The 17,002-nt window shown below is 40.0% G+C and overlaps 1 protein-coding gene across 1 annotated transcript; it reads right to left on the bottom strand.

The window, feature by feature from the left end:
- Window positions 1–2,706: 2,706 nt before the first annotated feature.
- LOC139720580 (enkurin domain-containing protein 1-like) lies at window positions 2,707–16,802 on the bottom strand. The gene is made up of 7 exons (XM_071631928.1): window positions 16,711–16,802; window positions 12,571–12,882; window positions 11,383–11,555; window positions 10,298–10,420; window positions 5,202–5,365; window positions 4,331–4,467; window positions 2,707–3,616 (listed from the first exon to the last, which is right to left on the bottom strand). Exons 2-7 carry the CDS (start codon window positions 12,779–12,781, stop codon window positions 3,456–3,458), a joined length of 969 nt encoding a protein of 322 aa, XP_071488029.1. The 5' UTR covers window positions 12,782–12,882; window positions 16,711–16,802; the 3' UTR covers window positions 2,707–3,455.
- Between the last annotated feature and the right edge of the window lie 200 nt (window positions 16,803–17,002).

Below are 17,002 nucleotides of genomic sequence, written 5' to 3'. Positions count from 1 at the left end.
GCTCACTGAGCACACACACTGCAATCTCGGCTCTCGGCGTGCGTGCAATGGAGCAAATCGTATGGATCCAACATTGCACGGATGACGACGTCATAGTGAAATGGGACGTATGATCAATGTCAAACAAATGACAAGGATCTATTTAGGCATTATATAATATACAAACAATGAATTTTTATGAGTGCAATGGACAGAATATTTCATGAGGTGAAAGATGAAATGATGCATTCACAAGGCTATCATAAAAATATTAAGTTGTTTACATCATACTTAGAATTTAGCAGCAACTTTCTATATCAACAGTCACACAACCAATTCTGTATTATCTACAAAATGGTAAGCAACACATAATTGTCAAGTACAAGAAGGAAAGTTTAATAAAGACACTTTATTAACTAATACAGTATGATACAGGTTTGTATAAACATGTGCATATTCAATATACGACTGTACATGTTACTCAACAAAAATATACATACAAAATGTTTACGAGTCAAACCAAATCAAGTCTTGAATTTCAAAATGCATACAGTTATTGCTTTCACAGAGGGAGCAGGAAATAAAAATGAAAGCTCTTGATGATTTTTATATAGACCGAGCATATCACATCCACAATTTGCAAAAATAGTACTCCCGTGATTTTCTGCTATTTATTAAATTCATTTTTTCTACTTGAAGATCAGTGTACGCTTTTTAGTCAGTACTAGCAGCATGCAGACGTACATTTGTCCTACAACAGTGCATATTTGATAAGCCCAAGATACAATATGGATAGAAAGTGACAAAAATTCAACATTACATGTCTGTATATACTCTCTTGATGAGCAATAACAATAAAGTATGCAATAGATATGCACTTTGGGCCCAGAATATTTTTGTTACAGGTGTCTTCAATTACCTATTTCAACATTTAGCATCCAAAGAGCACTACTTACAATGTAGGGCATGCTGCTATCTCTGAAGTACTGCCTGTTTGCTTTTAGTGCAAAGACACTTACATAAACAAGTTAAACTGGCCTTGGTAGTGCGCAAAAATATTAACTCATAGAGAGAAAAATATTCACTCATAGAGAGAAAAATAACAAAAATGCTTTCATTGCACATGGACGTGCTATAGTTGTAGATTGGGTGGACTCTTCATCTGAGTGATTAAAGACACTTGAGCAAAGTTATCTTAAAGGCCAAATCTAAACCGATAATAAATTGTCACCAAATGCCCCCTGACAACATGCACTTTGTCCCCTTTAAGTTTGTGCCAGCCATCAGATAACAGATGACCCAAGATGGACTAAGTAGCCTACTCACAGAATAAGTAAAGTACCAATGCATCTTCAATCTGCATGCTATTTTCTTAGATCTTTTACTTTAAATACATGCAGTGAAAGATTATTCCTACTCCCTATGGTGGACTGTCTTCTTTTTCAATCAACTTTATCAATGTCAGCAAAACTTGACTGCCAGGTAACATCAGAAAGTTGTAACAGTGCAGCAGATTCACTTTATACACACTCCTGAGAAAGGTCTGTATGCTAACCACAGGGAGAAACAAATACAAATGTACCTACAACCCAAAGTGCAGTATCAGTCATGTGCAATATATTTCATTCATATGTACACTTTACAAGTGCAAAATGCCTTGTACAAATCAGAGTTGCATTGGTGGATGCATTGCATGCAATTAGGGAGGATTTTTTTTTCTACTCAAAATAATCATAATATACAGGTTTGTAGTGAAGTTCATACATGACTGACAGTCATAGTGAATTTATTAAGGGCTGCCTATTAGGCTTGCTTTCATATCTATGTCAATGCAATATTTTTCTTTACTTGGGTGGAATTTGGAAGCATTACTGTAAGATGGACAATGTAAATTCATTGCAAAATTCTATGAGAGACAAGTAGAGAGAACCTCTGTGCAGTATGGAATATAGCAGTAGTGACAGCTCCTTCATATGTTTGCTCAACATAAAGTCAATGACTGCACTCTGCTTCCTAGTTGATATACCAAGTTACAAAAAGCCAAATATCTTGTTTGGATAGTTTTAACCCAGTACAGTAGAACCTCGTTATAAAAGCGGTCAGATGTAACATATAATCCTCTTTGTATGATGAGGTTATTTTGCAGGTCCCAACTCCTTTCATTTCTTTGTTTTTTGTACCCTGATATAGTGAGAAACCTGATAGAGCAAGATAGCTGTCATGGTTTCTAGGTCCCCCTTGTATCACCAAACAAAAAAACATAGGGCTACCACAACGCTGCATCATGTTTTTGTTTGTTTTTATCTTAAGAAAAAAAAATGTCGCTCAAGCTGATCAGACGTATGACAGTATGCAATAAAATCATACACGTACAAAAAGTACACATGGATGATTTTCCTTTCATCCATAGCAAATGTACCGAATGCAAGCAAAAACAACACTCAAACAAAGGCAAAGCGGTGATTCCAAGTCTTTGCATTTGACAGTGTGTAAGACAGTCAAAAGGAATGCATACAACTAGCACCCTCAGCTTCCTACACCTTATATGAAAAGAAGCACTCCATGGATATCTTGTACATTGGGAAGGAGTTTGTGCAAGTTATATTAACCAGCTTTGAGGGTCATTGAATTATGGTATTAAAGCAGAAGCACACACACACAAACGCATCACCTCTAAAATTTATATGTAGAGTAATGTCCAATTACATGCACATTGCCACTTGGAGTTTAACATTGCAGCTGCCATTGAACACTAAAATGTCTTCACACATTATACAAACACATTGCAGTTGTAACAAGCCAAATATCCCCCTTCTTAACCCCCTTCCCAAGCATTTCAAGCTCTTCATTTTCTTAATCAGTTTTGGCCACAAAAAGCTTAAGAACAGAATTCAATAGATCCCACCTTGCTCACTACAACACAGAAAAATCACCTGTCTTCAATACCAATGGCTTTGTTTTCTTCAAACAAATATTGAAACTGGATCTTTCTAATCTGGAAAGTACTAAGCTGACACAGAGAGACCTACGTGTTTGTACATTTTGTGCATATAGGCTTTCTGTTATCTATTTTCTTCTTATTGACTTCCTTCCACACAAGCAAATAGGCTAACAACATGTACTGATAAGAAACACATATACCACTTTATAATTCATGGCATCAGACTTTGTCAATCAACTTCCACAACGACTACGACCATCGTACGATGATGAGTCCGCCTATTTTCTAATATGATGTCGTCCCTCCATCCTGAGTGAATCCATAGCCACCTCACAGTCATAATACTCGACTGCCCAGAGTACGTCATCTCTTCATGGTCACATTACACAATGTAAGGCATATGTCATCACACACGATGCAAGGTGAATGTTCGTCAAGACACAGTTAGTCTGAAGGCACCGTCCTGCGATGCACTTGTCACGAGAGGATTCTCGTTCTGAGGTAAATCGTCCCGCTCAGCATCTCCTCTCGCTCGCTAGCTGTCCACCTTCACAAAGACTTTCCGCCGCGAGAAAATCTTGATGGCCTCTTCCACCTCCGCCAGCTTGTTCTCTATCTCTGCTTTCCTATTCTTCGCTCGAAGGGTCTCGCACGACAGGGGGAATTTAAGAAGGTCACTCTGGAATTCCTTCTCCTCTGTTCACAGACACAAAAAGATATAGAGAGAATCATATATAACAAATTTGATAGGTCTCACAAGAAAAAAAAAAATCATCCTCTTTTTTTCTGAAGCAGAGCATTTTGACACCATCCCAGCTTCAACATATGGCAACTGGATATGGCACTTGGGTTAAAATGACCACTGATTTGATGTTAAAATGAACGGGGTGGGGGTATGCTTAAGTATTTCATCACTCCTTATCAGAGACTGGTTTCAGTCAAAACAGGTTTACAGCAATAAATGACACACACATGTAAATAAATAAATAAATAAGACAATAAATCACAGCTCTAAAATGACACATGTACATCTTGACAGTTTTTCCTTCTTGTTTTGTGTTGTTTTTTGTTTGTTTTTTCATTTGCATCTTCTACACGAAAGAGAGGATGAATAGGACAGTATTTACTACCAAGTCAGCTGGGGGAAGCCACATGGGGTCAGTATCAGGAATTCATTTTAGAGAGACAAAAATCATGTATGCGAGTGTGAGCATGTGTTGCATGAAGTACTAGGCACTCTGCTCTTCACACGAAGTGCTCACAATTTCAAGAGCTCATGAGCGCGATCCAGATTTCTGTTCAATCTGCAGACAACCAAATTGTGTAATGACAAAAGCAGAAAGAAAGATGAGTAATGATAACGTATATTAATATCATAACACTCTGATGATAGCAAACAGCGAGACTCACTCTCTTTGAGGATCTGCAGCGTCTTCAGCCTCTCCTCTTCAGGCATCATCCTGTGACCCGGAGGCATCTCAGGATCTGGCATGTTTCGTATCCTCTCCTCCTCCTCGTGCTGCCACTGTTTCTGCCGGCTCTGGAGGCTTTTGTTTGTTTTTTAATGAAGGATGGAAAAGAGACACTGGACTTTGAATGGCGATCTTGTAAACATCATCATCAATTCACTGGCCCAACAAATACACACTGTAACTTCACCAAAACAATACAGCTCAAAAACTGGACTTGCGTTAACCGCTCATAAAATGTTATTTACACCGCGTGTTTGACTAGCTCTATTCTTCTTCTTTTTTCAACCCAGATGATCACAGGTCAAGCAGGTATCTGATATTAGGACTGATAATGCCACAAGCAAGGAATTTTTTTAACTTCTTGAGGTGAAAGAATCAGCAACAGTACAAGCTCTACATTGCTATGAAAAACAAAAACAGATGATAAAACATATGAATGGAAATACTGCACAAAAACTTTTCTGTCAAGGACGATTCTGACAATGTCTTCCATTTACAAACTCCTATGCTTCACACACATGTTCATGAATTCCCATTTATAAAACAAAGTTTAACTGGGTGACATCTTTTACATTTGTTTTGTGCATTGTTTGTTTCTTTTTTGATACCACAAAAAAGGCATGATCCTTGAACTGATCCCATCCTTTACTTACTGGTACCTATAATTAATTATAATGGAGAAACAGGCAAAGCAACAAGAACAAAACAAAGCTCAAGACAGAACATCCCCAGATGCTGATTACCCCCGACCCCCCCCCCCCCCCCCCCCCCCACTTCATCTTCAGATGTAACACAGTGAGAGGACCTACTATTTTGGTGTTGCCCCTCTCTTGTGCCTCTCCAGACCCTCCTGCTGCCTCCTCTGGGCTGACTCCTGGGCCACGACTGATGGTGGCCGCTGCGGTTTCGACTTCTTGGCTAGCTTGGCGTTGTGCGCGATGAAGTTGGGCTTGCCCTCGATGCACAGACTCACCTGAATGCAAATAATGTTATGTGTCACATGGGCTCATAGTAAATGAATGATTCACACATGTGAGGCCAAGCTATTGTGCCATCAATTATGCACAAGTCCTACTTCTCTTGTTACACACAAAAACTTACACACGCACCACACACATAAACAATATGATTTATTTTCTTATCAGCTTTAAAAATTTCAACAAAGCTTGTTTCACATTTCTAATCTGACACACACAAACAAAATTGCGACATGCTGGTCTTGTTGCATCAATTGTTGTGTCATTTTGCCTCTGTTTGTATTTCATGAAGATTAATGACATAAGAACACCCTACATCACTTTATATTCCGTATAAGCATTGCACAATTTCTTGTTACAGCTACACATACCGGTATGCAGGGCTGCACACTGGCGCCGGTCCGACGGTCAAAGACCGGTAAAAGTCACTGTCGGACCGGTAACTTTTCAGAAAATCCACAAGTTACCGGTCCGACATGACCAGTAAAAAAAAAGTTTTGGTGGGGTCAGTAGAAAGAAAAAGAGCAGCCCCGATCAGGAAGAAACAGAATGCAAGATATCGCACTGTTCAACAAGTTTTACGCAAGTTTTCGTTTATGTCTACCGGTGCAATTTATACAGTAAACATATATTAGTTTTGAGCACTTGCAGTCGACCAGTTATTCGCGCTCGCTCGCGCATTTGGCGCTGCTCACGCACTGCCATGCAATGCAATACATGCAAAGCATGTACAGTGTAACTGCTTTTCGTTTGCTTGCGATCGGCGGTCATGCCAGACAAGAAGCATTGATAGATGCGCACGTATTTCTGGGTCATTTTACTCATGATTTTTAAACGCAAGATCAATCCGATCCCGGCTTCGCAGTAGCGTGGCAGTTATGTTAGAACTAATTTACTTGTGTTGATTTTTAGAAAAAGTAAAAAGACATTCAATATTCAGCGATACAGTAAATGGATCTGATTGCGTTTATTTTCGTTTTTCACAGTCATTTCACAGATGAATATTTTCATTCGTTCAGAATGGTCTCATAATGAAGATAGGCGCAAAAAGGATCACGAAATCGGCCCTTCCGTGTACTTTTTAAGAACGCATGCACAAAATGTGAAGAGATAATACTAGGGAGAAAAAAAAAGTCAAGAAATCATCGCAGTCCCGCTTACATATTTGAGGTAGAAATCGTCCCAAAAAGGATCATGAATTCGACCGGCCGCGTCGTATCTTTCAAAAGCTTATGTACGAAATGCGAAGAGATTATAGAGGAGAAAAAAAATAAATAAAGGACACATTTGGTGAGTGCATCATAAAAGATTACAGCCGAATAACAATTCATGAAATCAACGCAATCTCGTTGAAATTTGAGAAAATAATAGGCGCAAAAAGGATCTTGAACTCAGTCCTGCATGCCGTGTTGGTTATCAAAAACACATGCACAAATGCGACAAGATTATCTGGAGAAAAATAAAAAACACATTTTTACCTTTCTGGTGCGTGCATTACAAAAGATTACATCTGAAGTAATTCATGAAATCGCCACAATCCCGCTGATATTTGAGGTAGAAATAGGCGCAAAAAAGATCGTGAGTTCGGCCGTGTCGTATACCTTTTAAGAACGCATGTACAAAATGGGAAAAGATTAGCGGGAGAAAAATAAAGGACACATTTTCACCCCTTTTGGCGCTTGCATCATATAGGTTACAGCCGAATAGTAATTCATGAAAATTTCGCAATCCCGTTGGAATTTGAGTAAACAATAATAGGCGCAAAAAGAATCTCAAATTCCCCCCTGCATGCAGTGTATAATTTTGCAAACGCATCCACAAATGCGAAGAAATTATCGGGAGAAAAATAAAGAACGCATTTTCAACCCTTCTGGTGCATGTATCACAAAAGATTACAGCCGAAATAATTAATGACATATCGCAATCCCATATTTGATGTATAGTCCATGGGCCAGGCCAGATATTGGTACCATCTGAGGTGGCAATACCTTTTTGGTGTCATTTTGTTTGTCGGCCATAGATATGCCTATCAAGCTATGATAGCATTTCCAAATGAGTAGCTTAGTCATAGTAAATGAATTTTAAACCAATTTTGTCTCGTTGTTATATCCCTCTACTTCTGAATCGAGACCAACCGCTATACAAAGAAGAGCACTGTCTTCTGTATGTTCACAGGTGTTCTGTTGTAAACGCGGTGCGCTTAGTCTTTATTCAAGGCAGCGAAGGGAATATCCAAGGGTTATGATGTCCACGGCGCTTAGTTTAATATTCAAGACGGCGAAGGGAATATCCAAAGCTTACAATACAGTGTATATCCCTTTATCTAAAAAAACAACAACAACAAAGCAATTTCTCGTGAATTTTAGCATATTTTTCAATTATTTATCATTTTCCGCTGAAAACGCTACGGTGAAAACGCTAATACCATGCCGATGTCGCTTTATTTCCATTCAGCAATGAAAGATTATGCAAAAACAATGTACCAGTACACTACAATACATTGTAATTAATAATGTTGTAAATGAACAGAGTGATTTTTGTTTATAACTGATGTATTTGTTGAGAGGGTGGTATAAAAACAGTATAGATAATCCCTTTTATTAGGAACTTTAGATATGATAACGGTACATTGTTCTAGATAAAGACTAAGCGCACCGCGTGACAGCTGTGGACATCATAACCCTTTGGATATTCCCTTCGCTGCCTTGAATAAACACTAAGCGCACCGCGTTTACAACAGAACACCTGTGGACATACAGAAGGCAGTGCTCTTCTTTGTATAGCGTTAGTTTCGATTCAGAAGTATATGGATATAAAAACGAGACCAAACTGGTTAAAGATTCATTTATTATGACTAAGCTACTCATTTGGAAATGCTATCATAGCTTGATAAGCGTATCTATGTCCGACAAACAAAATGACACCAAAAAGGTTTTGCCACCTCGAGTGGTACCAACAACCCATTTTTCGGCTCTTGGCCCATGGACTAGTAGAAATAGGCGCTAAAAGGATCGTGAATTCGGCCGTGACGTATAGGCATGTACGCAATGCGAAGTGATTATTGAGTGAAAAATACAAGACACATTTTCAACCCCTTTTGGCCCGTGCATCATAAAGATTACAGCCGAATAATAATTCATAAAATCATCGCAATCCCGTTGAAGTTTGAGGAAACGATAGGCACAAAAGAATCATGATTTTTGGCTGTGTCATGTATCTTTTAAGAACGCATCTACGAAATGCGAAGAGTTTATCGGGGAAAATAAAGGACACATTTTCAACCCCTTTTGGCGCGTGTATCATAAAAGATTACATCCGAAGTCACACATGAAATCATCGCAATCCCGCTGATATTTGAGGTAGAAATAGGCGCAAAAAGGATCGTGAATTCGGCCGTGTCGTATACCTTTCAAGAACGCATGTACGGAATGCGAAGAGATTATGGGGAGAAAAATAAAGAACGCATTTTCAACCATTCTAGCCGGTGCGCGCATCACAAAAAGTTACATCCGAAGTAATTCATGAAATCGCCACAATTCCGCTGATATTTGAGGTAGAAATAGGCGTAAAAAGTATCATGAATTCGGCCGTGTGAAACATCTTTTAAGAACGCACTTATGAAATTCGAAGAGTTTATCGGGAAAAAATAAAGGACACATTTTCAACCCCTTTTGGCGCTTGCATCATAAAAGATTACAGCCAAAAAGTAATTTATGAAATCGTCACGATCCCGCTGATATTTGAGGTAGAAATAGGCGCAAAAAGTATCATGAATTCGGCTATGTGGTGCATCTTTTAAGAACGCACTTACGAAGTTCGAAGAGTTTATCGGGAAAAAATAAAGGACACATTTTCAACCCCTTTTGGCGCGTGCATCAGAAAATATTACAGCCGAAGTAATTTATGAAATCGTCACAATCCCGCTAATATTTGAGGTGGAAATGGGCGCAAAAAGGATTGCGAATTCGGCCCTGCATGTCGTGTACCTTTCAAGAACGCATGCACAAATGTGAACAGATTATCGGGAGAAAAATAAAGAACCCCTTGTAGCGCGTGCATCAGAAAGTATCACAGCTAAAATAATTCATTAAATCGTCGCAATCCAACTGACCAACAAGAGCAGGTTACGCAGCAAGTTCGTGCGCCGATGTTTAGAAAAAGTCACAAACGCATTTGATACAATCTGATTTTGTTCATTATCATTTTACACTGTAATTCACATACAAACATTCTATTTTTTTCCTTTCTTTTCTTTTTAAATTTCTTGTGCAATAAATATAGCAAGTTTTCAAAGAAAAATATTCATCTGTAAAATGTACATGGGTGGGGGAGGGGGTACGTCCATAAAAAACAACAAAATAAGTTTGCAAATCATTTAATTTTTTTTTTTTAGGTTTTCGTTGTTGACCGGTAAATTTTCTGTTCGGACCGGTAAAAAATGGTAAAGCGGGGTATTTACCGGTCCGACAGAGACAGGTTGGACCGGCAGAAAAAATGGGTTAGTGTGCAGCCCTGCGGTATGTCAAATTAAGCTTACTGTTGTCATGTAATAATGTCATTATTCACTATAGTATACTTTACGCCTGTGCTTCTCTACTCTTTTTAATACGAGGCCCACTCTGGCTCCTACAAACATTTTGAGGTCTAGTTAGATTGAATACAAATCTTTTTAATCTTATTATTGGCCGACATCAGAGCCCACCTGAGAGAGCTTCATGGCCCACTAGTTGAGAAGCGCTGCTTTATACCATGTAAAAGCAAATTGTATTCATATCTCATATCAGGTTTGTGGAAACACAAGTTTGCAAAACATGGAATGTCAGAGAGTGAGAGAGGGAGTAATCATCTGGTAACAAGTTAGTTTGAATTAAGAGTGATTAACAAAAAGTGTTCAGATTGTGAATTTCACACATGTGTGGTATCCATACCTCAGATGATGCACTGCTAGGGCGGGGTGCTGGGCTAGGCGATCTCCCCCTGGGCACCCCACCAGTTCGACTGTGTGATCTTAGGAAGTTTGCTGAAGATGGCCTCACTGGGGGTGGAGAGTTCTACGGTGGATTTCATGGGGAAACAATTAGAAGAATTGTGAGACCTATTAGATAATATTACAAACTGGTGTTAGAAAAATACTTCGGCATGCAAAAACATAAAGAGGAGTAAATACAATCGCTGTGTGCAAAGTTCAACCACAAGCTTATGCCAATATAAACCAAGAAACAAACCAAAAGTTAATAGCTAAACAAATGTATATTTTGATATTTTCTTCAAAGGGCTTAACATAATGTCATTACTTGGCTGACAATAGTACAAGAAAAGTTAGAAATTGCTATACTTCTTGCTACTCACCAAAAGTGAATTCACATATTTCGAGAAAATATGGCCATAAAAATGAGAAGTATGTCAGGTGGCGATCTGGCATATATTTTCAATCAGCCACTTTCATAGCATACTCAACAATGATCTTCTCTCATAGTCTCATATTCCTGTGAGTGCCGTACATGAAACAACAGCAGATCCAAAGAAATACTCAGTTATTTCAACTGTAGATTGGATGTATAAACAGGTATCTAAATTTTCGTATAAGCCCTAATTATTGATACTAAAATATTCCCTTTGGCAATGGGGAGAGACACCTTCAGGTAGGAATACTGCATTAAATTTTAATCTACAGACAAGAATATAAAAGTGAACACTATTCTGTTTAAAGACGGGGTAGCATGGGGATTTAAGGGTGGCCTGATTCATATGCTGCCTGCCAGGGTACATCGGTAATGCCAAATTCCAGTCAAGATTCTTTGCCTGTGTATGTACTTGGGCAGGTGTCAATGATACAGCCATAATTTGTTTGGGGGATTCTCACACTTTAATACATCCCAGCTGGGCTAGCCGTCCTACTCCATGGCATCTCCACGCTGCCAGATCTCTAAGTAGTGCTACGTAAAAGATACTCGGACCTACATGGCAGGATATTGACCTCGAGGCCTTTAGTATGGATCTGATGATGCCTCACCTTCAGCTTCTCTGTGACCTTGGACGGTACCTCCTTGTACTTTTGAGACTGGGGTAGGACCTTCATGGGCTTGCTCCTCTCAGCAGTCTCCTCCTGCTGCTTCTTCCTGCTCTGCGCCTGAATCTGCCGCATCCGCCTCACGTTGTCCCTGCCAAAATCCTTGGGCTGGGGCTCTTTGAAATCATCCAGGGGTGGGGAAGAATAGAAAATAGATAAAGACAAAATTGTAAGTAAATGCGTGACGAAATAAGTAATGTATCATAATTATTTGATGATAATATTGATAGCAAGAATTGTTTTCATCATCATAATTATCAACATTATCATTATTGTTAACATTATCCCTATTATGATTACTATCATTAATAACATCATTATTATCATATCATCACTAATATTAATTTAATCTTAATCAGTCATTAAGACATAAAAGATAACATCACAAAAACTGCCTCAAACTCAAAGTCTTCACCTGTATGAAAAGTATGATGTGACATTTAAAATTTTAAGCAAACACGATACTTGGTACTATTGCAATCGTATGCTGTACACTGCAGCGTAAAACCAAAGATTTTGCATGCATGAATATTTCCATGAACTTGGTGAGAAGTCACGATTTGCAAAAGTAAAATGCACACAAAAGTGTTTTTGAATGCCAGTGGCAATTTGCAAAAGTTTCAGTTTCATGCTGCGAGAAAGGCTTTAGGCTCCAATTCGCAAAAGTTTTATGCCGTGAATCTTCCTGGTTTTACAATATTCTGTTCTTTACTTTTCTTGAGTGCACAGCCCTGATATGCACATATTAAATCTTCTTTATCATGGCTACTACCAAAACACTGAATAACTGAAGTTTATGTCAATGTAGGGCAATTTGTCAATCAGTTGCAATAAAGCAACTCAAGACAAGAATCATTAATTTGAATACAGCAAACTATGTGTTTATGTGCTATGTAAGCATTGTTTGGGTCTTTGTTTTAGTCCATGGACTGAAGTCAAACCATGGATTTTATTTACAGCTGTACCATGTACACAACCATTGTGGAGTCTGGCCAATAAATCTTTGACACAAGTATAAACTCCAATGTGCTCTACTACCCTTCTATAAATACTTGTTGGTACTAGAATATCACAGAGAAAATGAACAGACAAAAATTGAGGCTTAAAAAAAAAGAAAGGTTGTTAACATACTTTGTCGTGATGGTGGCCTGTAGACATTTTCCCCTGTTACAAGTAGCAGTCCAACACTGCCCTTTGCCTTGGTGGCAATCTCCTCAGCCTCGGGCTTGACTCGCGGACGAGGAGCACTCGACTCCGCTGACCAGCTTGCTCTTCGCTCATGCCCACCCCGACGACTAGATCCATACCCTGGGTCCGTAGGGATCGGGTTTGAAAGCATCATCTTTAAAGGGTAATACTACTGGTGTACTTTGTAGGGCGATCAAGGGATGCTATGCTAGCACAGACGATTGCTGCACTACTCACTTGCGGTCATGGTGAATTCTGTAAATGAACAAATGGAGCCAGAGTTGAACAACATTAGATACTGATTAATGTCACAGGTCTGAAACATGTCTGCATGGCTGTGCTCTCTTGACACTCCCTACTGATAGCTAGAACTGTGCTGAGTTTGCAATTTTGAGAAACCAAGAGTTGATCAAAGAGAGAAATTGCAGTGTAAGCTGTACATGTACTGTATGCTCTTCTTGTCAGATTCGACTGCAAATATCAATTTGCAAATTAATTTCAACATATTTGTACCAACGCTCCTAAAACCAGCAGTCAAACAGAAAAATACAGTTAGATCCTGTCTATAATATTTTAAAAGATGAATAAATGAAGAGCGTAATCATAATACTGAAGTTGTCATAATCTGTATTGACAGATGTGCTGACATAGACTTCATAGATCATGACAAAGATAATATATTACTGTATGTTCTTAGAAATTGTAAACCATTTATTTAATCCTCTATGTAATTTAACTACAAATGACAATCTAATCTTTAACTACGATACTACCAACTCTATCCAGCAGTATTTAATCAGATTTCACTTCATGAGTTTTTCACCAGAACTGATTTTCTTTTTTTGTAATCTCTCTCTCTCTCTCTCTCTCTCTCTCCAGGCATTTGCATGCATGGTGGTGGAGGGTCTGTTTTTAGTTATCAAGGGACAGTTAGTACGCAGTGTATGCCACTTGAGGGAAACATAACACGGCAAATAACCCACACAAAAACAAGGCTAAAATTATGTTTATGAACATGGTTTGAAATGCGATTCTCGGGATGCCACATTTAATTTAATGGTGATTCAAGTATTGTCACTGTGGAGCAGCCGTATGCCATTCAACCTGGGAAGTAGAGCTAGAGGTCAACCGAGGCACTCGCTTTTTGTAACTGACGGGGTGTACAGTATGCTGGAAGTTGACCTTGGCAGCTCAGAGAAATGGGCTATCCTGGGTTTTAGGGGGCTAAATTATTTCAGGCTTCTAACTTCAGCACAGCCCCTAACCTAACCCTAAAAGGCTAAACTCTAACCCTATTAATCCCTACAGCCGCCTGAATTTAATCATATTACCTTGATACATATCACTTAATTGTTTGGAGTTTTTTTTTCAATTTTAGCGGCAGTAGGTCTAAATTCCATATCTTTCATGTCTTTGGCTGTGCTGAAGATAAAAGCCTAATACAACATAATTTAGCCCCCCCAAAAAAACAAGGATTGCTGGAGAAATGCGTTTCAAAATAGCATTGTGTTTATTATCTCTCACAGCACAGAAAGGTAACCCCGGGGCGCTACTTCCTACACAACACTTCGCGTTCGGGCTGGTTGCAGCTAGCAGAAAGGCAATCAATATCAAATGAGTTTCAAATCGCCCTTTGGCTTTGGGGCTTTGAATGGTGTCTCAAATCAGCATTTCTAATCTTCTAGGCTGTAGCCAGTGTAGAGTTTTATGTAGGCAGTCATGCACTTTATGGTGATTGCAATATATATTGTGGTGCTTTGTTTCAAACTAATAAAAAAACTAAGGTTAGTAAAATAATAGTAGAAGACCCCTAGAAAAAGTGTGTTTAAGAACATGGTTGCATTTTATCTATCACCCCAAAATGCCTTTTTTAAAATACAAACGTAGCATAAACAATTAGGATCGTGAATACCGCGACATGATGAATCATTCATGATTCTCATTTCTGCCTCACGTCAAGTCAACATTTTTTAGGTCAGTCTGTCAGTTAGATCTGAGATAGAGCCTATCTCAGTCCGGGAAACCCGCTCATGAGGACCGCTCCCGCGTACGAGGACTGCCCCGCCTCATGAGGACCGCCCCCATGCCTCATGAGGCCCGGGGGGGGGGAACGCCTCATGAGACCCCCTATTCACTTCTATTCATCTCACATCTGACGTATAAATTGTCGCAACTTTGCACGGTGATTTTTTGTTACACACACATGTCCACTATCCATGATGAAAAGAAGAAAAAATCCTATCTGGGTTTTTTTTTGAAAAATCGAGTTTAAAACTCGATTTTTGAAAAAAAAAACAGATCATAGGATTTTTTCTTCTTTTCATCATGGATAGTGGACATGTGTGTGTAACAAAAAATCACCGTGCAAAGTTGCGACAATTTATGCACTTGTCAATGTAATGACGCACCCCACGACCCCCGGACATGGGTGCGTCATGGTCATTTTTTGACTGACCACACGGGGTTTTTGACGGACACCACAGTCACTTTTTTGACGGACAAAACGCTGCAAGTGACGAACACCACAGTCACTTTTTTGACGGACAACACGTTGAAAGTGACGCACACCTCGGTCACTTTTTTGACGGACATCCCGGGTACATTTGACGCACCCCCGTAAATACTGAAACGATTTTTGTATACGTTTTATTCACGCAATTTCATTTTCTTTTGGTTCGTAAACATAATTTGTAAAAGTTTCGGCAAGTTTCCCTTACCATGTAAGCACCGTATTGTCATTCACCGTACATCACGCTGCTGCTACGATATTCCGTACAGTAGTATGTATTCTGTGCATGCAATCCATACATGACAATCACATATGTGCAGATGCGCTGTGTGTGCGCGGCCATTGCTAGTGCGGTGGATGCATACTGCTGCAGCGCAGGTACACACCACGCCACGGCATTCCCGCGAATAACTACATACAGCCTAGTCGCTGTGTACGTAGAGATTCGCACAGCTAACAGCGTCGCGCGTCTGGTCGGGCTATCCCGCGAGCAGAAAATGGCATGCTGCAGGCAGTTTCTTCTGCTGCCGCTTCTTTTACTGTCAAGAATTCGCCTTTGTCACCACAGATTTCATGGGTTTGTTGGAGGGAAAATGTAAGGAGAAAAGGTGGCTTTTAAATTATGTGCTTGCCAGATTCTGGCAAGCATTTTTCCCTCTTATTCCAAAACACTTCCCGAATTTGATTTTCACTTGCCGCGGGACACCGCTCACTGTAATTTCACTAGCGGTACGTGTATCCGGCACTGGTAGCGTGCAAAAATGCGTGCAGTTTTCCATAGCCAAGTGACGTACCAGGACGCACCCCTTGGTTTAAAATAATGCGTGTAATTTTCCATAGCCAAGTGACGTACCATGACGCACCCCTCGGTCAAAAATTTGACGGACAAAGCTGGTAAAATGACGAACACCTGGGTCACAAATTTGACGGACCAAACGAGGAAATGACGCACCCATGTCCGGGGGTAGTGGGGTGAGTCATTACATTGACAAGTGCATTATACGTCAGATGTGAGATGAATAGAAGTGAATAGGGGGCCCCATGAGGCGTTCCCCCGCCCCCCCCCCCCTTCCCGGCCTCATGAGGCATGGGGGCGGTCCTCATGAGGCGTGGGGGCGGTCCTCATGAGGCGGGGCAGTCCTCGTACGCGGGAGCGGTCCTCATGAGCGGGTTTCCCGGACTGATCTACCTAACGTTAAAGTAAAACTAAAAAGTAAAATATGAAAAACGCACCCATGACCCTACGCGTACAGGTGCCTGCTGCACAATTTATTGTTCACTCCTATGTAAATAATGACCGATTAGTAACCGTGCGTTCAATGTCGCGATAACGATGTAATTGTAAACTAAAATAGGTATGCACCGCCAATACTGCCACTGGCACTGCGTAGCTCGCGATCTGGGCCGCCGATGCCACAGGGGGATAATTTCACACTGTTTCGCACGTTTATTTTACCTGCGGTAACTGACACACAGCCGGCAGGGGCCGGGATAACTCGGCTAGTTTTAAGCAAAGAGCCTTCATTCAGCATGAGTAAAAAAGACCAGGATTAGAAACATACAGTGATACTTACGCATTGTTAGTTAGTATATAGCTTTTGTATACCAACAAAATGTGATTTGCAAGCACAGAAGAGTCTTCGTCCTTTCCAAACGATAATTGAAAGCTGCATTGCTTTACGTCAGTAATCAACCAATCAGCAGTCCGGACGAGGTGACCTTAGGTCACTGAGCATGCCCAAATTTCCCTAGCAACCTCGACAACTACGCTACGTTGGTTGACAGTCGTGTCAACGTTTGTGTGCATTATGTATGAGACTGTGTGTTGTTCAATACGAGAGGTGTCGTAGTAGCTGTTTCTCATAG

Source organism: Diadema antillarum, unplaced genomic scaffold (genome assembly GCF_040938485.1).
Source record: "Diadema antillarum isolate AM-2024a unplaced genomic scaffold, OU_Dant_1.0 scf00000129, whole genome shotgun sequence".
Classification (NCBI taxonomy): Eukaryota; Metazoa; Echinodermata; class Echinoidea; order Diadematoida; family Diadematidae; genus Diadema; species Diadema antillarum.
This window is presented reverse-complemented; position numbering and strand designations above follow the sequence as displayed.